The following is a 27,398-nucleotide window of genomic DNA, read 5'->3' on the forward strand; positions in this document are numbered from 1 at the left end:
GGGGGGGAAGGAGGGGGAGGGGGGGAAGGGAGGGGGAGGGGGGGGGAAGGGAGGGGGAGGGGGGGGGAAGGGAGGGGGAGGGGGGGGAAGGGAGGGGGAGGGGGGGAGGGAGGGAGGGGGAGGGGGGGGAAGGAGGGGGAGGGGGGGGAAGGGAGGGGGAGGGGGGGGAAGGGAGGGGGAGGGGGGGAAGGGAGGGGGAGGGGGAGGGGAAGGGGAGGGGGAGGGGGGGGGAAGGGGAGGGGGGGGGGAAGGAGTGGGAGGGGGGGAAGGGGGGGGAAGGGAGGGGGAGGGGGGGGGAAGGAGGGGGAGGGGGGGGAAGGGAGGGGGAGGGGGGGGAAGGAGGGGGAGGGGGGGGAAGGGAGGGGAGGGGGGGGAAGGGAGGGGGGGGGAAGGGAGGGGGAGGGGGGGGGAGGGGGAGGGGGGGGAGGGAGGGGGGGGAAGGAGGGGGAGGGGGGGGAAGGGAGGGGGGGGGGGAGAAGGGAGGGGGAGGGGGGGAAGGGAGGGGGGGGGAAGGGAGGGGGGAGGAAGGGAGGGGGAGGAGGGAGGAAGGGAGGGGGGGGGGGGGAGGGAGGGGGGGGGGAAGGGAGGGGGGGGGAAGGGAGGGTGGGGGGGAAGGGAGGGGGGGGGAAGGGAGGGGGGGGGAAGGAGGGGAGGAGGGAGGGGGGGGGGAAGGGAGGGGGGGGGGAAGGGAGGGGGGGGGGGAAGGGAGGGGGGAGGGGGAAGGGAGGGGGGGGGAAGGGAGGGGGGGGGAAGGGAGGGGGAGGGGGGGGAAGGGGGGGGGAGGGGGAGGGGGGGAGGGGAGGGGGAGGGGGGGGGAAGGGAGGGGGAGGGGGAGGGGGGGGGAAGGGAGGGGGAGGGGGGGGGAAGGGAGGGGGAGGGGGGGGGAAGGGAGGGGGAGGGGGGGGGAAGGGAGGGGAGGGGGGGGGAAGGGAGGGGGAGGGGGGGGGAAGGGAGGGGGAGGGGGGGAAGGGAGGGGGAGGGGGGGGAAGGGAGGGGGAGGGGGGGGGAAGGGAGGGGGAGGGGGGGGGAAGGGAGGGGGAGGGGGGGAAGGGAGGGGGGAGGGGGGGGGAAGGAGAGGGGGAGGGGGGGGGAAGGGAGGGGGAGGGGGGGGGAAGGGAGGGGGAGGGGGGGGAAGGGGAGGGGGGGGGGGGAGGGGGGGGGAAGGGAGGGGGAGGGGGGGAAGGGAGGGGGAGGGGGGGGGAAGGGAGGGGGAGGGGGGGGAAGGGAGGGGGAGGGGGGGGAAGGGAGGGGGAGGGGGGGAAGGGAGGGGGAGGGGGGGAAGGGAGGGGGAGGGGGGGAAGGAGGGGGAGGGGGGGAAGGGAGGGGGAGGGGGGGGAAGGGAGGGGGAGGGGGGGGAAGGGAGGGGGAGGGGGGGGAAGGGAGGGGGGGGGGAAGGGAGGGGGAGGGGGGGGAAGGGAGGGAGGGGGGGGGAGGGGGGAGGGGGGGGAGGGGAGGGGGGGGAAGGGAGGGGGAGGGGGGGGAAGGGAGGGGGGGGGGAGGAAGGGAGGGGGAGGGGGGGGAAGGGAGGGGGGGAAGGGAGGGGGAGGAAGGGAGGGGGAGGAAGGGAGGAAGGGAGGGGGGGGGGAAGGGAGGGGGGGGGGAAGGGAGGGGGGGGGGAAGGGAGGGGGGGGAAGGGAGGGGGGGGGAAAGGGAGGGGGGGGGAAGGAGGGGAGGAAGGGAGGGGGGGGGGAAGGGAGGGGGGGGAAGGGAGGGGGGAAGGGAGGGGGGGGGAAGGGAGGGGGGGAAGGGAGGGGGAGGGGGGGGGAAGGGAGGGGGAGGGGGAGGGGGGGAGGGGGAGGGGGAGGGGGGGGAAGGGAGGGGGAGGGGGAGGGGGGGGGAGGGGGAGGGGGGGGGGAAGGGAGGGGGAGGGGGGGGAAGGGAGGGGGAGGGGGGGGGGAAGGGAGGGGGAGGGGGGGGGAAGGGAGGGGGAGGGGGGGGGAAGGGAGGGAGGATGGGGGGAAGGGAGGGGGAGGGGGGGGGAAGGGAGGGGGGAGGGGGGGGGAAGGGAGGGGAGGGGGGGGGAAGGGAGGGGGAGGGGGGGGGAAGGGGAGGGGTGGGGGGAGGGAGGGGGAGGGGGGGGAAGGGAGGGGGAGGGGGGGGGAAGGGAGGGGGAGGGGGGGGAAGGGAGGGGGAGGGGGGGGAAGGGAGGGGGGAGGGGGGGGAAGGGAGGGGGAGGGGGGGGAGGGAGGGGGGAGGGAGGGGGAGGGAGGGGAGGGAGGGGGGAGGGAAGGGAGGGGAGGGGGGGGGAAGGGAGGGGGAGGGGGGGGGAAGGGAGGGGAGGGGGGGGGAAGGAGAGGGGGAGGGGGGGGAAGGGAGGGGGAGGGGGGGGAAGGGAGGGGGAGGGGGGGGGAAGGGAGGGGGAGGGGGGGGGAAGGGAGGGGGAGGGGGGGGGGAAGGAGGGGAGGGGGGGGGAGGGAGAGGGGGGGAGGGAGAGGGGGGGAGAGGGAGAGTGAGAGGGGGGGCGAGGAGAGGGGGGGGAAGGAGAGGGGGGGGGGAGGGAGGGGGGAAGGGAGGGGGGGGGGAAGGGAGGGGGGGGGAAGGGGGGGAAGGGAGGGGCGAGGGGGGGCGAGGGGAGGGGGGGAGGGGGGGGGGAAGGAGGGGGAGGGGGGGAGGGGAGGGGAGAGGGGGGGAAGGAGGGGAGAGGGGGGAAGGGAGGGGGGGGGAGAAGGGAGGGGAGGGGGGGGAAGGGAGGGCGGGGGGGAAGGGAGGGGGGAGGGAAGGAGGGGGAGGAAGGGAGGAAGGGAGGGGGGGGGAAGGGAGGGGGGGGGAAGGGGGGGGGGGGAAGGGAGGGGGGGGGGGAAGGGAGGGGGGGGGGGGAAGGGAGGGGGGGGAAGGGAGGGGGGGGAAGGGAGGGGGGGGGAAGGGAGGGGGGGGAAGGGAGGGGGAAGGGAGGGGGGGGGGAAGGGAGGGGGGGAGGGAGGGGGGGAAGGGAGGGGGGGGAAGGGAGGGGGGAAGGGAGGGGGGGAAGGGAGGGGGGGAAGGGAGGGGAGGGGGGGAAGGAGGGGGAGGGGGAGGGGGGGGAGGGGGAGGGGGAGGGGGGGGGAAGGGAGGGGGGGAAGGGGGGGGGGAGGGGGGAGGGGGGGGGAAGGGAGGGGGAGGGGGGGGGAAGGGAGGGGGAGGGGGGGGGAAGGGAGGGGGAGGGGGGGGGAAGGGGGAGGGAGGGGGGGGAAGGGAGGGGGAGGGGGGGGAAGGGAGGGGAGGGGGGGGAAGGGAGGGGGAGGGGGGGGAGGAAGGGAGGGGGAGGGGGGGGGGGAAGGGAGGGGGAGGGGGGGGGAAGGGAGGGGAGGGGGAAGGAGGGGGAGGGGGAGGGGGGGAAGGGGGGGAGGGGGGGGGAAGGGAGGGGAGGGGGGGAGGGAGGGGGAGGGGGGGAAGGGAGGGAGGGGGGAAGGGAGGGGGAGGGGGGGAAGGGAGGGGGGGGGGGGAGGGGGGGGAGGGAGGGGAGGGGGGGGAAGGGAGGGGAGGGGGGGGAAGGAGGGGAGGGGGGGAAGGGAGGGGAGGGGGGAAGGGAGGGGGGAGGGGGGAAGGGAGGGGGAGGGGGGGGAAGGGAGGGGGATGGGGGGGGGGAGGGAGAGGGGGGGAGGGAGAGGGGGGGGGGGAGGGGGGGAAGGGAGGGGGGGGGAAGGAGGGGGGGGGAAGGGGGGGGGGGGAAGGGTGGGGGGGAGGGGGAGGGGGAAGGGAGGGGGAGGGAAAGGGGGGGGAGGGAAAGGGGGGGAGGGAAAGGGGGGGAGGGAAAGGGAGGGAAGGGGGGAGGGAGAGGGGGGAGGGAAAGGGAGGGAAGGGGGGAGGGAGAGGGGGGGAGGGGGGAAGGGGGGGAGGGAGGGGGGGAGGGGGGGAAGGGGGGAGGGAGAGGGGGGGAGGGAATGGGGGAGGGAAAGGGGAGGAGGGGGGGTGAGGGGAGGGGGGTGAGGGGAGGGGGGTGAGGGAGGGGGGTGTGGGGAGGGGGGGTGAGGGGGTGGGGGGTGAGGGGAGGGGGGGTGTGGGGAGGGGGGTGAGGGGAGGGGGTGAGGGGGAGGGGGGGGTGAGGGGAGGGGGGAGGGCGGGGGATGTAGAGGAGGGGGGGTGAGGGGGGAGGGGGTGAGGGGAGTGGGGGAGGGGAGTGAGCGTGAGAGTGAGGGGTGGGGAGTGGGAGAGTAGGGTGGGGGGAGTGGGAGAGTAGGGTGGGGGAGTGGGAGAGTAGGGTGGGGGAGTGGGAGAGTAGGGAGTGGGAGAGTAGGGTGGGGGGTGGGGGGTGGGGGGTGGGGCCCCTCCTCCCCCGGGTGTTGACGCACAGACCTCTCTCCGGGACGGACACTAACCCAGCCCCAGCTTAACTCCCGCCCCGTTGCCGGTGACGACTGACCCTGGGGCCTGGAATCTGTCGGTGTCGCTGCTCGCGGCCTCCGGTTCCTGTTGTTGTCTGATTACGTCAACCACGTCACCGACCAATAGGAAACGGACCGATGACACAATCGCGTTTACGTTATGGCGCAGGCGCACTGCGATTGTGGGCCAAACCTGCGCAGGCGTACTGTCGATTCTACGACCCCCCAACCCCCGCGCAGGCGCACAGCGGATACCCTGTCCCAATGTAAATATGCGGAGTAGTGTCGCTTCACTGGGGACAGGGATCACGTGGCAGCAAATAATTGGAATAAAGATTATGTGATTATAGAGCAATAATTATGTGGCCAAGAGGGAAACACCACCACCCCAAAACTGCAGCTGAGTCCAACAGCATATCAATAACGGTCTTTCAATTTACAGAACCATTAAGAGTGCTGGATGTTATTTGGCCCATCATGTCTACATCTGTTCTAGCCCCCAATGCCAATTTCATGTCTTTCCCCAGATATCCATGTACACTATTTCTTCCCAAATAATAATCCAATGCCCTTTTAAAAGCTTCAATTGAACTTGCCTCCATTCCATTTCCAGGCAAATTTAATTTTTGAACTCAAGTTTAGGTATCTCAGACCAACCTGATTATTATATAAACTTTTTTTATGTGTTCAAGGGATATGGGGTGTCCCAGGGATTTATTACCCATCCCTAATTACCCAAGTGTCATCCACAGTGGACCTCGAGTCACAAGTAACTATAGATTTCCTCTAAGAATACTAGTGAACTAGATGGAATTTTACAACAGTGATAAAACATTCATATTCAGATTTTTACAGAATTTAATTACACTACCACCATGATGGAAATCTGAACACATATCCCCAGAATATTAACATGAGGCTCTGAATTACTAGTCCAGTGACATTATCAATACGTCATCACCTCCCCAATTAGTCTTGAGTCACAGCACCTTCACTCTAGCTATCATATCCACTTTTTCTGAGATGTAACATACTACTGGAGCAAATGGTACTTGAACCAAGCCTTTATGACCAGAGGTAGGGGCACTACCACAAACCCATGCACCCTTAGTCTATATTGAGTTTAACTAACCTCAGCTCATGTAACTATCTGAAATTTAAAGAGGAGTGTTTGGCATTCTCGGCAACTGTGGGGAGAAGAGTTAATATTTTGGGTTAGTGATTTTCCATCCGAAGTCATGCTTTCGTTAATATTTTGGGTTAGTGATTTTTTTCATCTGAAATCATGCTTTCATAACCCATCATCTCCTTTCAGTGCCCCCCACATTCATTACACACAATAGGAAAATTGACTGAGACAGATCATCAAAGGTTTGCATTTATTATGGTTTTCAGAAAACTATGTAAAAGGATCAGGTTCCTTCGGGTCAGGAGACATGATAGAATTGATCCTTTGCTCCTGATGCATCAAGGCTAGGCTTAGTATTTACAATATTCAAGATTTCCACTCTTCAGGTTGAGATTGGCAACCTATGTTGGTCAAAATGAGATCCTTACCAGCAAACAGAATAAGATCACCCACACACAAGCCAGGCAATATCTGAGCACCAATATCCTTGAGATGGTCAGATGTATCACTAAACATATTGCAGGGATGAGTTTTTTGTATTCGCACTTGTAAGAACACAAGTGTTTGTGATGAACTGAATTGAAAGTTTTTCTTAAACCCAAACTATAAAATGGCTTCAGGCCAAGAGAGAAGTGACTGTACTGCATGGGTCTGTACCAAACCAATGGGAAAAAAAACGAGACAGGGTAAACTCTGCTCTGATCCTGTCGGCGCCCAGAGATTTCCTAAGGTAGCACCAGTGACAGAAGACAGAATAAACTTCTGACACAAGGCATGCCACACAAAGACAATACCAGGGCGTTCAAACTTGCCAGGGTATAATTGTTGCTAAAGGATATCCCCACCTTCTCAATCATACGGTGTAATCTGTTCATATAAGAGCAGTATCAGGCACTGTTGAAAACGCCCAAGGTAAAAACTACAGGAACCAATAAGCAACATTTCCTTTCTCCAAAATTTTCAATGTAACCTACCCCTTAGAGTACAGAGCTGCAGGTACTTATCCGCATGCCATTCTGCAAGATTTGACAACAGGCAAACTCAATCCTTATCAGCCCCATGCTGCCATTGCTAAAGCCCACTTCCAGACTGCAGTCAGGCCAATACCTCTCTTGCCCACTTGAGCCAAAAAGAAAACCTCAAGGTTAATTGTAACTTCCCCCAGGTAGTTCCACCAGAGATTGGATCCTTAGGCATCGGACTCAAACGTTGGATGGGATCTTCCTGTTTATGACCTGTGCTAAATCTGGAGTTTGGGGGGGGGGGGGGGGGGGAGGGAGGGACACAGAAACTGTTGTTTATTTAGGGGATGGTGAAGCTGTTACCAAGCAGAATAAAAGGCAAGAGCAGGTTGCATTTTAAGGGATAGTTAATGTAACTGAGTTTGTTTTTATTATTTTGAAATAAAGCGTGGTCAGTAAAAATTAAACATCACAGAGCGGGCAAAATCGCTTAAGTTAAAACTGAACCATGAGCCTTTTTCTTTAAACAATTACATGAGTACACCAATATCACAATAACTTGGTGACATGGAAACAAGTGGGATCATGACCAGCATGAGGTATGACCAGGATACGCGATATATAAGCAGTCATTTCCAGAGAGACAGCCCTGCTCTGCAGTTATGTTGCATAAACATGCACTGCACGTAGGGAGCTAGCAGAATGATCATTTGGATTTTCAGCCAGGCAGCTTGGAAGGATGCAACAGCTCGAGTCTTAGGAGGTACTACAGTGGCAACACTCCCACGAGAAATGAAGATTGGGAGCAGGTAACCTCCGGTGGGTTCATGTATTGAGTGCACTGTTTAACATTCTATTACACAGGTGAGAAAATAACCTACCACAGAAACAAAATGGGAGGGAACTTTTCATTTAAAAAAATCTATACAACTTAATGAACAGGCAAAACATTCAAAACAGATTAGATGCAGCGTTACAGTAACGTCTCTCACTCACTTCAGATCCAATTGGCAACTTCCTCCTCCTCTGGCACATCCTGTGCACTTTCATCAATAGCAGAGGGGAGGGGACTTGGGTGGGGGTGGGAGAGGGGGGGTTGAAGGGGCTGGGGCAGGGTGGGGCAAAAATATTCCACAGACATTTAAAAAACTTTTATTAACATAAAGACTTCAGCACTCCTCAAGTGAAATACACTTACAATAAATTTAATTGAGTGGGTGGGGGTTGTTGGGGCAGGGGAGGGGGAAGGAGAGAACCAAAACTATTTCAAACTTCCTGGCATGCTCTAGAGCTAGTACGACAATCAAGCAGTCCTCTTTTTATTTTTAAAATTCCAATTCGGAGATTTCCTTCCTGTGGCAAATATGCTGAGAGGCGTAAGTGGAAACTGCCCCCTCAGTCTCTCTATGGCCCTCCTGCTTTCAGTCGAGTATTTTGTAATGTTTTTATATATCGAAGTATGTCAGATTTTTTTTCCTCTCTCTCTGTGGCCTCAGTTTGTGCTCTCTGAGCCCCTATTTAAGGCATCGCTCAAAGTAAGTGGAGCCAATGTAGCCTCCCCGCATGGATCGCTGCACATTCTGTTCAAAGAGACGTCTGTTGTTCTGAAGGACTTCTGCTGCCTCCTTGTTCAGGGGGTCCTCAGGGTTAGGTTCCTGGGAGCCAGAGAGGGAGAGAAGAAAGAAAACAAAAGGAGACACGTGCTTAAATCTACTGGGACTTTGCACATGAGAAGTCAGGACAGAATCAACACCTCATGTCCGCAGGATCGGTTGTGAGTTAATGCTCTTCCCTCCCCATTTGAAAACTGTAGCTATTTCAGGACGTGACCACAGATATCAAAGTTAACACTCATGCTGCACTGTTGAAGTGTCACCTTTCAGATGGGGCGTAAAACCGAGCCACTGCCAGCTCACTCAGGGACACGTTAAAAAAAAGACGGGGGTATTATTTCAAACAGCAAAGAAATGATTCAATATTTATCCCTCGATCAGTGTCGCCAAACACATTATTATCCAGTCATTATCGCACTGTCCTGTGGGTGAGCTTGCTATGTGCAAATTGGCAGCTGCATTCCCTACATTACAACAACAAGTACACTTTGAAAGTACTTCATTGGCTGTAGATAGATTTGGGATTGCCTGATATTGTGAAAGCCACTATATAAATCTTTCTCAGAGCATGCCAGTAACAGTCTGTTTACAGTCCTCACTGCAGGAGATTGCAAAGCATGTCATTAACCCAAGTGTTGTGACCTCTGGTGACCCGTGTGCCCAAAATGTTGAAATGCTCTTCCTCTTGCCCGATAATTTGGATAAATAACACCAGAGAAGGGGTGTGGTTGTCAGTTTTCAAGACCATGTTGGACGTAAGGGTGTATGTTGCCTTTTTAAAAAATAAATGAGATGTTAGTGAGTTTTCCAACTTGTGCCTGGGAAGTTTTTTGTGATATTTAGCACTCCAATAGGAATAATGCTAAAGAACAACTTCCATTTACATATTCTCTTGAATGCAGTAAAGACATCCCAAAGTGTTGCTCAGGCACATTATCAAATTGAAGTTCGTAAACACGAAGATCCGATGTGCAGAGAAAAAAAAAGGCATTTGCAGCACACTTTCATGACTAGCCAGCTCTGTCAAAAATGCTTTACAGCCAATGAGGTACTGATAAAAAGTGTAATCATTGTTGTAATATCAGAAATGTGGAAGCTAATTTGGATGACTGGAAGCTCCCATAAACCGTAATGTGATAATGGCCAGGTAGTGTGTTTATAAACATGTTAATTGGGGGATAAATATTGGCCAGGACACAAGAGGAGAACTCCTCTGCTCTTTGCAAAATCGTTACGATGCAGGAGGCCATTCAGTCCATCTTCTTCAAAATAGACAGATCGGATCTTTTACAAACACCTGGGCAGCCACTGGGGGGTTCAGTTTAACTGTCATCCACAAGACGACAGCTCCAATAATGCATTGCTCCCTCAGTATGGTCCTGGAATATCAGCCAGGATCTCAAAACTCAAGTCCTGGAATTGGACACAGAGCCTTGTGACTCAGAGGCAAAGTTATACCAAAGGTGCTGAGGATGCCCCTCAATTACATAGCCACAGATCTAAATCTATCCTAATCCACAAGCTACTATAGCTTGAAATTATCAGACCACTGAAGATACTATAATGGGGAAACTGTAGGTTAATACAAATAGTTATCATTGTGTCAGCTGATACTGCTTATTTAGAATGGTGCGGACGGTATAGCTGTTAGAAGCTCCATCCAGTGGCAGAAGACTGCAGCTGCAGGCATAACCACATGTACGGAGTTAGAAAGCTACATATCGGATTTAATTTTTTTAAAAATCTCATTCACATAGTGAAAAGTCAGCAACTGTAACAAGAACAATAGATTCAACCAAGGAAAGCAGAACCACTTGCGCACAGCGAGTGCTCAAGCTGAGGATCCCAAACCCTGGGAAATGGGATTCTGAAAGGCAAGCTTCATCCTACACTTACTTACATATCTTATTACTGATTTATCTTCTTTAATGATCTTGGACCAGGACCTTGGAGAGGGCTTAGCACTGTTCCCAACCTGGTGAATAGATCCCACATCATAGCACCAGGTCGGTTCAGCTATGCAGTAAATGGGAACGTACAAGTCAGAAGCAGGAATAACCTCTTTGGCTCCTTCAGCCTGCTTTGTCATTCAATAAGGTCATGACAGATCTGACTGTAACAACAACCCCAGAGTACCGCCTAAGATCTTTCTGCCAAAGTATAGCGAGAGTCTATTAAGATTCAAGACCTTCGAGTTTGCCTTAAAGCTATCTAAATACAGCAAGCTTATCGGCACTCTTAGTAAGCTGGCAAAAATTATATACCTGAAATACTGGACATTTACTGTATTCTTGCAATCTCCCAGTAGTCAGGTGAGGGTGCAAATGGGAAGGCTCGCTGCTGATACATTTCATTTAAGGTGAAGGTGCATTATTATTTAAGTGATTTATGCTGTAAATAAAGTATAACAGTGATGGGTCTACCTCCAGAATTATGTTTTTATTACTAGTTTGTGTTTTTACATTGGCTACGTGGACATTTTGATCAACTAACACACTCTTGGTCCCATAGGGGCCGGTTTATTAAAAAAAACTTTGCTGTTGTTTCCTTGCATTATTAAAAAATGCCCTATTTTGGTACTAAATTTAAGCTATAACAAGGAATGTCAGAATTCCACTATATTTTCTGCAAAGTCTGTGTGAATCTGTGCTCTACTTGTTTCTTTTTAAACTTGTAGATAATTTATGAATAAAGTCTGTTTTTGGAATTTAAAAAAAAACTCCACAATATCCTTCCTATCCCAAAATAACCTTGCATACCAAGGATTTACCCCAGCCTTAAAAAAAGTTCAACGGCTCTACTTTCACTGCCTTTGAGGAAGTGGGATCCAAAGCCTTATGATGCTCTGAGAGTAAAGAATTGCACCTCATCTCTGTCTTAAATGAAAAACCCTTTTTTAAACAGAGACTCCTAGTTCTAGAAAATATTGATACATGACCCATGAGGCCCCTTTGATAAGCATTCAAGATGGCCATAACTGCAACTTGCTTGGACACTCCTAAACTCACAAAAATGTGATTGGCAAAAGTGGTTTCACCACTACGTAAAAATAAGTTCCGAGCAGCTTGTCCACTTACCAAAAAAAGGTACTGTAGCCCATAAATTATAGAGTTTATTGTTAATACAGGTTTCCAGTCCTCTCTGTGCAAAGAAAACAGCAAGATGATGAAGTGAATAACTTGCACAATTATCTTCACCTTATGAAGCGCAGCAGCACATAATCTTTTAGAATAGAATCCTTACAGTGTGGAAACAGGCCCTTCAGGCCGACAACTCAACACTGTCCATCTGAAGAGTAACCCACCCAGACCCATTCCCCTACCCTATATTTACCCCTGACTAATGCACCTAAACCTACACATCCCTGAACACTACGGGCAATTTTAGCATGGCCAATTCACTCTAACCTTTCTTGTTCAATAAATAGTAATTGAGTAAATAAACCTCACCTTCCTCCAGCATCAGTGCACAAAACAGAGTTACGCACAATTACCACTTCTGTAATTTAATCATTCCTATCCTATCCTGTCAGAGACCTTCCTCTTTCTTCCTCTCACTCTCAGCTCTCTACTGCTTACAATAGAATCACAGAATTATTACAGCTCAGAAGACCGGGGTATCTGCTCTTGCCCTTTGAAGAAACAATTCACTTCGTGCCACTCCCCGACTTTTCTCTGTGCAATCCTACAGTTTTGCTTTTCAGATAATAACCCAATTGAACATGCTTGCACTGCACTCTGAGATGCAGTGCGTTCCAGATCCTAACCACACCGTGCGTGAAAATAGTTTTTCTGTTACTTCCTTTGCCAATTACCTTGAATCTGCGCCCTCACAGTACCAGAGATACAGGATCAATTCCACCCTTGGGTGACTGTCTGTGTGGAGTTTGCATATTCTCCCTGTGTCTGCATGCGTTTCCTCCAGGTGCTCCAACTTCCTCCCACAGACCAAAGGTGTGCAGGTCAGGATGGATTGGTTTTGGGAAATGCAGGATTACAGGGATAGGGTAGGGGGCTGGGTCTGGGTGGGATGTTGTTCAGAGGATTAGTGTGGACTCGATGAGCCAAACTGCCTGGTTCCACACTGTGGCAATGCTATGATGCTAAGAACAGAATCACTGGACACCAAACCACAGAAGGCGGTTCCATGGTCCCAGAACATTGCTTTTTTCCCCCACAACCCAATATATTTTATCCCTTTAAGTATCCATTGTAAATCTGTCTCCATTGCCTTTTCTAGTCATATATTCCAGTTCACAACTTGATCTGTAAAACAATTCACCACTGGCTCTTTTGCCAATTATTTTACACCTTTTCTTCTGGCTGCCGACACTTTGCAAGTGGAAAGAATTCAACCCCATTAGCTGTATCAAAATGTTCTTCTCTCTCAATGACTCCATTAAAAGTACTCTATTTTCAAAGATCCACGTACATGCAGTCCCAGATCCCTCGGTTCCTGTACCCCATTTAAAACTGCTTCAACCGTACAACCTCGCATGTGCTGTTTCCCCTCATTCTGCCTACATTCTGAAATATATTATTTGAATTTTCTCTGTATTACTGACCAAGTTCACATCCACAAAATAAATCTTCAGATTAAATGTCATGGTTACAGATTTCAGATACTTCAACTTCTCCTGCCTGTCTTTTAGAAGTTGCTCAACATTTCATTTAAAATGCCATCCCTTCGTTCTCTTTCGGTTCTAATTCAGATAGCAGCGCGATCCCAGTGGCTAGCCTCAAGTGAAACGCCAAGGAACTTTTCCTTGGAACAAAGGAGATTGACTGCAAACAAAGATTATGTCAGGTCTTGATAGGACAAAGAAAAACAACCCGCATTAGCTAATCGTAGAAAGAGGAGGAACACAGATTTAAGATAAGAGATTCTAAGGACATGTCAGGATGAACTTTCTTTCAGTGAAGAAGATTGTAATCATCCAGATCTCATGAGCTAAGAGGCTAGTGGAATGCATATAAAATTATGAAGGAAATAAATAAGATAGAGGTAGAGAGGATGTTTCCACTGGCAGATGAAACTAGGACAAGAGGGCATAGCCTCAAAATTAGGGGGAGCAGATTTAGGACTGAATTGAGAACAAACTTCTTCACCCAGAGGGTTGTGAATCTATGGAAGCGGTCGAGGCTTCCTCAGTAAATGTTTTTAAAGCTCAGATAGATACTTTTTTGAACAGTCAAGGAATTGAGGGTAACGGAGAGAGATAAGGTAAATGGAGCTGAGGCCATGAAAAGATCAGCCATGTTCTTACTGAATGGCTTGAAGGGCCAGATGGCCTACTCCTGCTCCTGGTTCTTACATATTTCAAAAAGAAATTGGATATGTGTTTAAGAGGAATTAGCTGGCAGTGCTTTGGGAGTACAGTGAACTTCAGACAGCCAGCATGGACTCACTGGGCTAAATGGCCTCTGTCTGTGTCATAATGACTGGTTTCCATCCATCTCCTCAGTCAGAAAGCTCACCCAAGAACTACTTATGAAGCTGTCTGTTTTGCAGACATTATCCAGTGAAGGAACCAGAAACCAGTTGTCGAGCTGCTGAACTTGGTGCATTAATGGCATATCTCAGCACACCATGTCTATAAACCACACAAATACAATAACCTGACCACAAGAAAATACAACCTCGATTCAAATGTACAACAGCTCATCAAAGCCAGAGAAATAATTCCAAACGTGCACACAGCCTGCAGACCTTCTGATCAAACTTCGACCTACCTGAGGATGTTTAGGCAAACATTGCCTTCTAGATCGATGTTTGGATGATATACCATAGTTTCACATTTCACCTTCGGAGGGTCGTGAGGGTACCCTTGTCCAACCTGCAAAGACAGATGCTTGCATAGGAACGAGGAACAGTATCAGCCACTTGAGTCTGCTCCGCCGCTCAACAAGTTGGAGACTCACCTGATAGAATATTTTAGCGCAATACAGGTCCTCGATGTTGCGCTAACCTGTGAAACCAATCTAAAGTCTATCTAACCTACACTATTCCACTTCCATCCATATGCCTATCCAATGACCATTTAAATGCCCTTTTTTTTTAGATTAGATTAGATTAGATTACAGTGTGGAAACAGGCCCTTCGGCCCAACAAGTCCACACCGACCCGCCGAAGCGAAACCCACCCATACCCCTACATTTACCCCTTACCTAACACTACGGGCAATTTAGTATGGCCAATTCACCTAACCTGCACATCTTTGGACTGTGGGAGGAAACCGGAGCACCCGGAGGAAACCCACGCAGACACGGGGAGAACGTGCAAACTCCACACAGTCAGTCGCCTGAGTCGGGAATTGAACCCGGGTCTCTGGCGCTGCGAGGCAGCAGTGCTAACCACTGTGCCACCGTGCCGCCCACTAACGTCAGAGAATCTACTACTGCTGCAGACAGGCCCGTTCCACAACCCTACTACTTTCTGAGTAAAGAAACTACCCTGATATTTGTCCTAAATCTATCACCCATCAATTTAAAGCTACGTCCCCTCGTGCTAGCCATCGCCATCCGAGGAAAAAGACTCTCACTGTCCTCCCTATCTAACCCTCTGGTTATCTTATGTGTCTCAATTAAGTCACCTCTCAACCTTTTCATCTCTAATGAAAAGTTGATCTAGGTCTCAACTCTGCCATTTTCCTGCCTGTTCCTCACAACCCTCAACCGCCCGGTGGTTCAAGAATCCACCAGGTTCAGCCTTGAATAGATTCAATGACCCAGCCTCCAGAGCTCACAGGAATAGAGAATTCTAACAAATTTCTACCCTTGGGAAGACAATCCTCATCTCTGAGGGAACAAGACTGACTACATTACTCCACAGAGAACCAGCAGAGACCCCATGGGTCGTGAATGTTTTTATGATTCCATTTAAATCGCTTACCTTTCATTCTAAAACCGTGCCCTCTTGTTCTTGACTCCTCCACGAGGGAAGACATCCTTCGCTATCCGCCCTGTGAAAGCCCTACCCTCAGAAACTTTCAGGCTTCAATAAGATCACCGCTCATTCTCCAATCTCCAATTTTAGTTCCATTTTGTGCAACCTTTCCTTGTGACACAAACCCCCTCATCCCAGAAATCAATTGAGTGAACGTCCTCTGAATTGCCTCCAGTGCAACAGCGTCGCTCTTTAACAGCACTGTGTGTGTATGTGCACCACATGGACTGCAGTGGCTCAAGAAAGCAGTTTACCACCACCATCGAGGGCAATTGGGGATGGGCAATAAATGCTGCCCCAGCCAGCAATACTATCCTCCTGTGAAACATTTTAATACCTTAATTCAGAAGACCAAAATGCACATAACATTCTAGATGTGTCTCACCAACATATATGTACATATAAGCAATCACAGTGTGTCTGACTACACCTTCAGTGTGGTTGGATGATTAATGTAACAGAATGGTTGTGGAAAATCTACAGTGGATGTGTGAGGTTGGTGAAAGAAAGACACCAGTGACACACCATGACAGGTCTCCTTGTGGGAGTAACTGCAAGCAGCAGTAGCTTCCAATCATTTACCCAACATATCCAAGCGTGTTGAGAACTCTTTACTCTGTTTATGTACAGAGCTATACATTGACTTGCCTGAGGGGTTCAGCAGCAGGTTATGAGCTGGCACTTATTTTGGCTGGCCAGCTCAAATTTACGCAGACTTGTGTCCAAACTGGTGGAAATTGCACAATTCAAATCCCACTGAAGGCAAAGCAACTCTGAATGAGAAATTCCTGAAGTTGAGCCTCGTCCTTTGGTTCAATCGGGCTTAAGGTTGCACTTCTAAAACTCAGGAACGCAGTTTAGATGTTTGCAATGTACAATTCTCGTGTGACAGTACACTTACCCTCCACTTACCTTAAAGCTAAACACAAATTTCCCTCCTTTATAGAACCCCTGAAAGCAAAGAGAACAAAAGGTTTTTAACAAGAAATATTTGCTGACTGCAGTTAATAAAGACAATGACTGTGGCAAGTATTATCCCAGATATGTGGACTAAAGCTAATCAATCAAGTATTAAACCTTTTCCCATTCACACCATCACAGACTGTTAATGTACACAGCCCCATGTGTTCCAAATACCAGTGAAACAGAACACCTTCTCATGAGATGGGATTCAAGTCAATCAAACTCCTTCTTCATTCATTTCCAATATACCAAAGGGTAGAGATTTAAAATAACTGATCGCATACTCGGCGCATCACAGGGTTGTGAAAGCAAGAGCGCAAGGAACTGAGGGATTCAGTGTGTTGCTGTGATCTGGAATGCATTGTCTGTAGACTATTGGAAGCAGATTCAAGGATGCCTTTCAATATGGAGTTAGATAAAGACCTGCGAAGGCAGATATGTAGATATGTAGTCCAATGGCAAAGAGCAAGGAAACTGAATGAAGTATATAGCTCTTTGAAAGAACAGGCATCACTCAATGGGAAAAGGGTTTCCTTCTGATGATTCTAGGACAAACAGAACCTCATTAATCCAAACTTTTCCACCTCGTCATCACTGGACAGCATTCCACAATGAAGAGCAGGAAGCCACTTAGTGCCTCGACCTGTTCAACTATTCACTGAGTCCACAGCTGTTCTATGTCCTAAATCTATGCCTCTGGCATATATCTCTGGTTAACAAAAATCCCTCACTCTAGGTTTTAAAATCAATTGACCCAGCAGCAACTCCCATTTGTGAAAGAGTTTCACAATCAGTCACCTTTTTCACCTAATTTCACCCTGAAAGATCTGACTCCGAAGTTTAGGATATGTTTCCTCATCCCAGACTCCAAATCTTTACCCATTTAGCACTCTCCAAACTCTCCCAGATGTAGAATCCCAACAGGAAAAATTGCTGTTACTTTTATTCCCCACTGGATCAACTTGCAATTAACCAAACCTCCCTCTCAGTTAGTCACAGGGTCAGAACTCTTGATACATTCACAACGTACTGGAGAGGAATGGGTAGATGTGTTGGGGACAGGAGTGCCTTGCTGTACAAAGCATGTTTCTGTTTCACAATGTGTCATTTCATAACTCAAAAGTTAAGTGGATTCCTTGGAAATCTTATTTCACTTTTGAAAAATGATTAGGAATCAGACAATGGAATCTATGAGAAACACTGAAGCCACGATCTCACCACAAACCTATTCACCTCCTGCTCCTGAGAGAAACCTGCCTCCTGAAGATCCCCCATCTGGCTCCAGATTCCACCAAGGTAGTGTCTGCTGAAACCTACCACCTGAAGATAAACCGTACATGCTCACCTCTCTTTGAAAAATATGCCTATGCATATAAAATATAAAGCTGATTTTTAAAAATTCTACTTTATTTCCAGTGTTTCTCCCCACTTAGGCCAGAGGTTATCGGGGCAGAATTAGGTCATTCGGTCCATCGAGGGCTGCACCACGGCTGATATGTTTCTCAATCCCATTCTCCTGCCTTCTCCCTGTAACTTTGATTCCCTTACTAGTCAAGAACCAATTTATCTCTGCCTTCAATACATACAGTGATATGGCCCCCACAACCTTTTGCAGCGATGAGTTCCACAGATTCCCCACCCTCTGGCTGAAGAAATCACTCCTCATCTCAGTTCTGAAGGGTTGTCCCTTCACTCTGAGGCTGTGCCCTCGGATACTGGTGGAAACATGTACTCCACGCCCACTTTATCCTGGCGCCTCAGTATTCTGTAAGTTTCACTGATGGTTTGCTAGGTTTTTAATTATTCTTTATTTCAATTTGTTTCAGAAATGTTGTCATTACCATGCATGTTCCTGAGTGTCAAAAAGCACAGCTTCCCAAACCTGAGACTCTTCCACAGCTGCACCTTTAGTATTGCAGCCAAAACCAGAACTCTCAACACAACGTAACAGTGGAGAGAGTCACCCCGCCGCCCCAGCCTACTCAACACCCGTGTGCACATATCTACACACACTTCACCAGAGAGGTAGCCCGGAAGGAGTCAACAGCTGGAATCTTTGATTGATCTCCCTTCTTTCCCACTAACTGTGGCGCTTTGCTAGTCTTTATTTCAACACAAATAATAGGAGAAATAGACAACTCAATCCATCTGAGCCTGCCCTAAAATTCAATATGATCACAACAGATCCATTTTTCTACCTGACACACAGATCCCAACACCCTTATGGTGTAGTACACTAATCAGTGTAGTACAACTTTCAGCATGCTCAATGGTGCCCAGTTCTGGTCTCCCTGCTACAGGAAAGACATTGCTAAACTTGAAAGGGTACAGAAAAGATGCTGCTGGGATTGGAGGGTTTGAGCTGTAGGGAAGGCTGAATAGACTGGGACTATTTTTCCCTGCATTGTTGGAGGCTGAGGGGTGACCATATACAGTTTATAAAATCATGAGCCTTTTCTCCAGGGTAGGGGAGTCCAAAACTAGACGGCACAGGTAATAAGCTGAAAGGAGGAAGATTTAAAAATGGACCTAGGGGCAACATTTTCACAGAGGGTGGTGTGTGTGTGTGCGTGTGTGGAATGAACTGCCAGAGGAAGTGATAGAGGCTGGTACAATTACAGCATTTAAAAGGCATCTGGGTGGGTATGTGAATAGGAAAGGTTCAGAGGGATATGGGCCAAATGCTGGCAAATGGGACCGGATCAGTTTGGGATACCTGGTCAGCATGGACAAGTTGGACCGAACGGTTTGTTTTGTACTATATTTTCATGACTGACCTTAAGCTTCAACCCCACTTTCCTGCCTGCTCCCCTAATCCATTCCCTGAGACACCAAAACCATGCTTGTCCCAGCCTCAAATATATACATCAACAGAGCATCCACTATCCTCGGAGTGAAGCCATTTCCCCTCAACACAGCCTCTTATCCTGGGACTGTGCACCGTGTTTTAGACTCCTCAACCAGAGACATCCTCTCAGTATCTACCCTACCAAGCTTATTCAGAACATGACATGTTTCGACGAGATCATTTCTCCTTCTTCAAAACTCCAGGGAATATCAGCCCCAACTTCTCATCATCAGATAACCATCGGGATTAGGACAAAAAACAAAGTGCAGGAGTAACAGAACAGGTCTGGCAGCATCTATTCAGGGAGAAACAGTTAAGATTAAGCCGAGTGACCCTTTGCCAGAACACTGGGAGTGGGAGCTGGGGAATTCTGGTGTCTAAGAACCAACGCGGCAGTTCACTAGGACAGGTATGTTTGAGTCCCACTATGGTTGGCAAACCTAGTCTTCCCCTATCCTCTTATTGATCAGACTGGCTCAAGAACCAGGAACCTTGGCTTCCACCTTTAAACACTGACAGCTCATTAAAAACATCTGCATTTTTTAAACCAAAGACATTCAGAATTCTCAGTCAGTCTGCTCATCACTTACTTCATCCGGACAGATGATGAGCTTGAAGTTGAGGAGGTCATCAGGATCTGGGAAAACTATTTCACAAGTTTTAGGTAAATTCAACTCATTTATATCTGAAAAAAAATCAAAAAAGGGAGAATCCAGTGAACAACTAGAATATCAACAGATTTATTAAAATTTTTCATAAGACACAGGGTGTCACTGACTAGGCCAGCATTTGTTGACTATCACTAACTGAGGTTGAGAAAACTATGGTGACCTGCTCGCCTGACCTGGGATGTAGCAACACCCCTAGTGCTGTTAGGTCAGGACGTCCAGGATTTTGACCCAGCCAAGGACATACAGCTCAGAGTCTGAGAGTGGTTTGAAGAGGAACTTGCAGGTGGTGGTATCTGCTGCTCTTGACCTTGAAGATAGTAGATGCTATAATTTTGAAAAGTGCTACTGAAGGGCATCTGATGCACTACAGTATTACAGTTTGTAGATGGTACACACTGCTGCCACTATGTCATTGGTGAAAAGGCTGATTCTTGAAGGTAGTGGTTGTAGTGCCAATCAAGCAGACTGCTTTGTCCAGGAAGCTGCACCCGTCTAGGCAAACGGTAGTATTCCATCTCACTTCTGTGTGCCTTTTTAGATAGGGGACAGTGAGAGAAAAGGAGTAGACCAGGCAATTGAAACAAAGAACAGAACATGGTGGAAATAACTAACATTTCAGACATTATTCCCATAGATGTTGCTTGGCCTGTAGAGTACTTCCAGCAATTTCTGCTTTTCTTTCAAATTTTCGGCCCCCAGAGTAAAGTTTGATTTTCTAAAGCATGGAAAGTAGCAGATTCTCACTTGAAAAATTGAGCAACAACACAGCAATTTCCCAATCAATAATTTGCAAAGTTCCTCTCACAGGAGGATGGCAACAGACTTCTCAAATAAATTGATGTTCAATTTAACTTCTAAAACAAAGAAATCAATTTAAAGAATAGCTAAGTACAATAACTATAAACTGCCTGACTACTCATTTTAAAACAAAAAATTGGTTCACTAAACACCCTTTATTTGGTTTGGCTCCAAATGTGACCACAGTCCCACAGTGACCTGGTTAGCTTTTCACTGTCTTCTGATGTTCCCGAGCAAGCTGCCCAGCTGCAGAGGCACAATGCTAATCCAGACCCCCAGGCTAATGTTCTGTGACATGGGTCATGGTGATGGAACATTGCAAAATTTGAATTGAACACAATCTGGAATTTATAGGGCTCTTATAGTACAGTGGTGGTGTCCCTACCTTTGAGCTGGGAGCACTGGGCTCAAGTCCCACCCACTCATGAGGTGCGTAATAGAATTTCTGAATTGAGAAAATACCTACAAGGAAAGATCCATATTTCCAGTGACTTCCATTAGAAAATCTTGTTCACGTTCCACAAATCCAGTGCACACTTCCAAAACTTCAAAATAAAAGCTAACAAAAATCAATGTTCTATGAAACAAGCTTTCTTATATTTTCCTGATTGACTTGAACACTTGTCTTTTCAATGCTCACCCAAAGTTGCAGAGGCTGACCTTTCTGTCCACAAGTCCCATTAACCTCATCACTAACTTTTGAAAGTAAAATTGCAACCCTCAGGTCCATCCCCGATTCCTCAGCAAGGCAGCATGTCCCTCCAAAACCCAAGTGGCTACAATAAAGTACACAGAATGAGGAGAGTTCACTAGTTTCCACTCCAATCACAGCCTGTTTCCGAAACCCTTGACCGCACCAGATTTGAACCCTCCATTCCTTTCTCTAATCAACTCACCTCCTCCAAACCATGTTGGTCCATCATGTAGACTCATGCAGCACAGAAGCAGACATCTTTGGTCCAACCGGTCCACGCCAACCATGTTCGCAAACTAATCCAGTCCCCACCTGCCTGCTCCTGGCTTATGTCCCTCCAAACCTTTCCTATTCACTAACTTATCTAAAATGTCTTTTTAACATTGTATCTACACCTCCATCACCAATTTCTCTGGCAGTTCATTCCACACACGAATCACTCTCTGGTTCAAACAAAATTGCCTCTCTTGTCCTTTTAAAAACATTTGCTTCTCACCTTAAGAATATGCCCCTTTGTTTTGAACTCCTCCACCCGAAGGAGAAGACCCTCGTCATTCACCTTATTTATCCATGTCCCTCCTGATTGTATAAACCTCTATAATGTCACCCCTCAACCTCCTACGCCCCAGTGAAACAAGTCCCAGTTTTTCCCATCCATTTTTATACCTCAAACTCTCCACTCCTGACAATGTCCTGGTAAATCTTTTCTGAACCCTCTCCAGTTTAATAATATCCTTCCTATAACAGGATGATTTGTGCTGGTGGGTCTGGCAACAACTTAATTCTTTAAAACAATCTCTAACCCTGAGCTCTGGGATCTCTGCACCCCTCGCATTCTAGCCTCTTGCACCTCAGAGTCAGAGGTTGTGCCATTTGTTGCCTCTCAGGGGTGTGATTATATCTAGGCTACTGTGTTGCTCAGCACAGAACTGAGGCTAGTAAAACCTATATAACGTCACCAGACATGTGAGAAACAGGCAGAGAGAAGATGCTTCAATCCCAGGTGTTAAACAGAGACCCTGTCTGCTTGTTACCGCAACCTACATAAATGCTTTTTGATCCTACAACAATATTTAAGAGGCGCTAGGAGCTCTCAAAGCACTCTGGCCAACATTCATCACTTAAACACCATTACTTAATCAGATCACTGTCTGAGATTTTGCATTTGCCTAGGTGGTTAAACTGGAGTCATTTACTGTTCAGTTAGAGATATGGCATCCCACTGCATTGAAGTTGCACCTATAAAAATGTTTCATGACAGCTGCTCAAAAACATTGTAGAAAAATGCTCAAGAGGTGAAAGCAGTTAACTGAACCTAGTGTGAAAAGGTCACCCACTCAACAACACAGAGCAGGTAGGGAGCTGTCACAGATGGCAGGAGGAGAATATATATTTCCACAGCCTTCAAAAAACATTTTATGGTCCCCATATTTATGGTAGTTTTGATCTAATGATCAGTCAAATCTTGCAATAATTTCAGTCAGGAAAGTAGCTTTACATGTTTGGTGCTTCAGATAATTTAAGTCTGCCCCTGATAAGGAAGTGGTTAGTAAATAAGCTTTCATATAAAGAAGGGTCTGCTCAGACTTGAAATACTCGAGCAGAAACGATGGGGGGGAATCGAAAATATCCAATTAAATCTGAGGGAAATGTATAAATATATGAAAGAGGAGATATTTAAAGAAACATGAGGGTAAAGAAAATGGACTGCAGCAAAGGAAACTATCCTTTCAGATCTTATGAGACATTGTCACACAGAAGAATGGTAACGAATGAGCTCCTTATCAAAGCGAGTGTAATGGCGACTTGCAGCAAGGCAAACTCAGTATCTCACGCTAAAAATGTCATCTGATTACATTGGATCCACAATTCAACCAATTCATGTCAGGGTTTATGCTCCACCTTCCCACATCTCCTCATCCAAACCTACCATCGCAACCCTCATTCCCATTCTCCCTCATATTCTTGCCTAGCAACCAGAGCTAAAGAGGTGTACGAGCTGTTACCAACTTCTTTGTTGCCCTTTGATCCAGGCAGGTTTTATACAAACTTTCATATTACACTCTTTCAAAACTCCTGAACCAACTCTCACTGCATGTGTGACTGTCAACGCAGAGTGCAACTGCAACCAGTGGGTGGGAAAGCCAAATCCACAGCAGGATGAAATGCAGAATAAAAGCTTAAAGTGTCTCTGTGGAATCTCAGTCACCAAGTATTGTCAAGAGATGCACAAATAGATTTTTAGACTTTAAAGCCATTAAGGAGTATGAGGACAGCACTGGAAAATTGCAATAATGTAGAAGATCAACCATTACCCGGCTGAACAGAACAACAGGGGCTCAAGGGGCCAAACTGCCCAAGCCTACTTCTATTTCTAACACTGGCGAGGAGGCTCCTCACAGAATCCCTGATTGAACAGTGTATTTGACTTGCATACAATAATGTACAGCGCATAGTGTCAACCTCCCGCCACGTCTTGGCTAATGTCACTAGACTATTAATGCAGAGACCTGAAACCAGGAAACATAAGATCAAGTCTCACAGTGTCAATTTGAGAATTTCAAATCAGTTTTTTGTTTACTAACGTTCTTCACAGAAGGTGGACCAGACAAAACCAACAAAGTCATTCCATTTTGCCTAACAATCCAAACCATCACAATATTATAAAAACAAATAATGCAGATGCAGGAAATATGGAATTGAAACAAAGTGTTGGAGAAACTCGGCAGGTTTAGCAAAATCTGTGGAGAGAAACAAAGCTAACGCGCCGAGCTCAGTATAACTTCGTCATAGATACTGCCAGACTTACTGAGTTTCTTCAGCAAGCATCAGCTTTTATTCCATTGTAACTTGAACTAAATATCAGATGTTTGCATTGCCTGTTCTGTATTTTACACTCTATATAATTGACCGCTGAGGTAATTCAATTTGATTTCAAAATGTGCATCCAGAGGAGACTTTCGGCAGCTTGAAACTGCTGAAGCGAGTTATGACAAATCTGTTATCGCCAGGAGTATGCTCAATCTCAAGAGATAAAGCAAGTGTTCCACAGGAGTAATGCATTGGTTCCAGTCCACTAAATCAGCCAATGACAGTTGCAAATCAGTTGCAGGAACAGAGCTGGACATTCACACTTTGATCAAATGACGACAAATCCAGGCAGCCACAGATTGCTCAAGGCACTTCAACGTGAGGGGATTATGGTGAACATCCCTCCAGCTCTGGAGAAGCTGGTCAGACTGCACAGATAGACAACGGTGTTAGAACGTGCTCCTGTTAGAAAACTTTGCTGCCAGCTGGTCTCACAAGAGCTGTTGGACGGGAGGAGAGACGAGCACACATCTGCTTTTTGAAGGGGTGACAATCTCAGACAGACAGATGAGGAAGGGCTGACCAGCTGTTGGGAACAGAATTCACATTAGTTGAGAGAGGGGGAACGTAAGGGATATTGACACAATCGGGTTCCCTAAAACTATCAGCTGCTTGAACGTAAAAGTCATCAGAACTATTTTTAAGACAAAAGATTCCTCATATGGATATATGAAATAGGAGAAGTAGGCCATTCAGCCCTTTTATCTTGCTCTACCATTCAAATAGTATCATGAGCTGATCTGGTTACATTTTGAATTCCACATTCTCATCTGACCCTCACAGCTAGGGGAATCAAAAGCTAACAAAAATGTATCTACCTGTCTTAAACATATTCAGTGGTACAACCTACATTGTCTACTGAGGCAAAGTTGCACAACTCTCATCTTTGTGCAACAGGATCCCTTAGCTCTGGATTCATCCACATGAGGAAACATCTTTTCCAAGTCCATCTTGGAAAGACCATTCAGGACCTTACACACTCAATCAAGTGGCCCCTTCTAAAGTGGTGAAAACAAGCCCAGTCTAACCTAACCTCACAGACAATCCACTCACCAAGTATCAGTCTGCTAAACCCCCTCTGAACTGCCTCCAAAATATTTACTTTCTTCCTTAAATAAGTGACCAACACTGCACAAAAAACATACCTACCCACGCTGCTTTCTAAATTGCAGAATTCAAATTATTAGATATTTAATATATTTTTAGAAAGTAAAGTAACATTGAAATTAAATGAAGAGAGCTCCTTTCCAAACCCTTCAATGAACTGACAAAATATTATAAAACCATATTAATATACAAAATGCACCTGTGCTCTTTTTATACCTGGTCAATTCCCCTTTCTCTCCCCTTAATGGGCGGCACGGTGGCACAGTGGTTAGCACTGCTGCCTCACAGCGCCAGAAACCCGGGTTCAATTCCCGCCTCAGGCGACTGGCTGTGTGGAGTTTGCACGTTCTCCCCGTGTCTGCGTGGGTTTCCTCCGGGTGCTCCGGTTTCCTCCCACAGTCCAAAGATGTGCAGGTCAGGTGAATTGGCCATACTAAATTGCCCATGCTAAATTGCCCGTAGTGTTAGGTAAGGGGTAAATGTAGGGGTATGGGTGGGTGGCGCTTCGGCGGGGCGGTGTGGACTTGTTGGGCCGAAGGGCCTGTTTCCACACTGTAAGTAATCTAATCTGATCAATCCATCTTCAGCATCACTCTGTTTCAGGTGCCCTGTGTACAAGAGTAACGGCCCTTTCCTTCTGCCCGTCATTGTAGTTGAGTGGTCTGTAAATTCTCAACACTGGATGAAGCAAATCCCAACTTTTGGACCCTTATACATTCCAAAAATACCTGCGGCTCAGGTTATGACAACAATTCCGCACAGCAGCAGTCATTTCAGGGATGGTGTAGACTTGGGTCAAAACCCATGACTGGTCAGTGGATAAAGGCACTACTTGTTGCACATCCCCACTTAGGGAAGAGAGAGAATCAGCTCCCTTCAAAAATCCAATGCCTGCCCTAGAATGGTCATAATGAACGGCTAGCTGGAGTACCTGCAAGTGCCACCATCTTTTGTCAAAGATTAAAAATGTATGACTGATTACACTAGAACATCTCCAACAGGGATGGATGTCAGTGTGGTTTGCTCCAGGGAAGAGATCAGCATCACTCCATTCTGATTGTAGATGGAGAGGGGCCAAAACAAGAACCAATCTAGAAATTACAGCACAAATGGTGATTATTTTGCCTTCCACGTCAATAAGAGCTCTCCAAAAATAGCTATATAATTCTTTTCCCCTGAATCATTTTATATTGCACCTTTTCATTGGCTTCCCCAGCTTCCTCTTAAATGGTCACACAGAATATTCCTTAGGGTACAGCACAGTACACTCTAGTAACTATGTTTGGAGAACAAATTCCTCCAACTTCCTCCTTGCCTCCACAGGCCATCCCATCCAAGCCTGTCATCAACATGCCAATCTATGAAAACGGCCTCCTACCCCTGATATTTTGTTATCGCAATAAAACTTCATCTAACCTTCCTGTGTTGTCTGCACCAGAGAAGACGACACAATTTCAAACTGGCATTGCGAGGATGGGGCTGCATTTCCTTCCTGGACCAAGGAGTTTGTCTTAATGCTTTGGGAAAGAAACCTGACATTTTGTTGGCAAATATCAAACTTTGCAGGTGCTGGGACTCGACCGGTTCAGGAGTCCGCAGCATGCCAAACCGAGAGTTGGTGTTGGAGGAGGGGTTGGGAGAGTATGGATTATATCAGTGTTGAAAGGAGGGGGGTTGAGAAATGGGCAGATGTGACAGATTCTGGTTGTGGCCCTCGGGGAGAGGACAAGGAGGTCAAAGACCAGAACTGGGATGCTGCTGGGCAGTTATTAAGGAGTTGGTTGCAGCTGCCTCCCGCTGGCAGTGAAGTGCTATCATCAGGACCCCATTGAGCCTGGGTGGGGGGGGGAGATGGGGGTGGGGGGGGGAGATGGGGGTGGGGGGGTTAGTCCTTGACACTCTCCCCTCACCCCATAGTCAAGCCACAGTGAGGGAATGGGGGGACAACTGAACCTAACTCTGGGGTAGGAGGACAGGGGGTTCTGAGCAGCCCAGGGCCCAGATCTTCATCTCAGTCTCTCCCCGCCGGGAATTCTAGGGTCCCTCCTAGTCCTGGCCTTGGAGCAGAACACTTTCCCCATCAGGGAAGCCGGTCGAATCGAGTCCCAGGCTCCATCCGAGGCCTAGCTGCCTCCAGGCCTTCCCCGTGGGTCAGAGGCCGGTCTCCAGCCCCCACCGACACTTGCCCCTTGCGGCAGAGAGGCCTGGGCCGCTGATTTACCCCACCCCCTCGGGGGGAGGGAGGGTGGGCCCTGGCCTCGCCGAGCCCCCGGCCTCCCGTTACCTTTCTGGATGCGGAGCTGCGCGGCCGACGCCTTCTTGGTGCCGGTCTTGGCGGCTCCGGCGGCGTCCTCTTCCTTCTTCTGCTGCTTGAGCGAGAAGAGCTTGATCATGATGTGGCGGCGGCGGCGGGGCCTCAGGACTCGGGCTGCGGGGTCGGAGGGAGACACGGAGCCGCCGCTCGGGCTGGGAGCAGAGCGCGGGGCAGCGTGGGAG

General features: G+C 49.2%; 2 protein-coding genes across 2 annotated transcripts in view; both read right to left on the reverse strand.

Annotated features, from left to right (window-relative positions):
• The window catches only part of chmp2a (charged multivesicular body protein 2A), a 20,497-nt gene extending 16,064 nt beyond the window's left edge, over positions 1–4,433 (reverse strand). Inside the window, exon 1 of the mRNA XM_043679543.2 lies at positions 4,341–4,433. The gene's annotated coding sequence lies outside the window, so the exon portion shown is untranslated. The remainder of the gene's footprint in view (positions 1–4,340) is intronic.
• A 1,228-nt stretch (positions 4,434–5,661) lies between these two features.
• ube2m (ubiquitin conjugating enzyme E2 M) lies at positions 5,662–27,398 on the reverse strand. The gene is made up of 6 exons (XM_087978249.1): positions 27,187–27,398; positions 19,352–19,446; positions 15,863–15,901; positions 13,738–13,841; positions 11,083–11,146; positions 5,662–8,047 (listed from the first exon to the last, which is right to left on the reverse strand). The coding sequence occupies exons 1-6, from the start codon at positions 27,293–27,295 to the stop codon at positions 7,907–7,909; spliced, it is 552 nt and encodes a 183-aa protein (XP_087834375.1). The 5' UTR covers positions 27,296–27,398; the 3' UTR covers positions 5,662–7,906.

Source organism: Chiloscyllium plagiosum, unplaced genomic scaffold (assembly GCF_037043375.1).
Source record: "Chiloscyllium plagiosum isolate Xiang-an unplaced genomic scaffold, Cpla_swu_hap1 HiC_scaffold_33, whole genome shotgun sequence".
NCBI lineage: Eukaryota > Metazoa > Chordata > Chondrichthyes > Orectolobiformes > Hemiscylliidae > Chiloscyllium > Chiloscyllium plagiosum.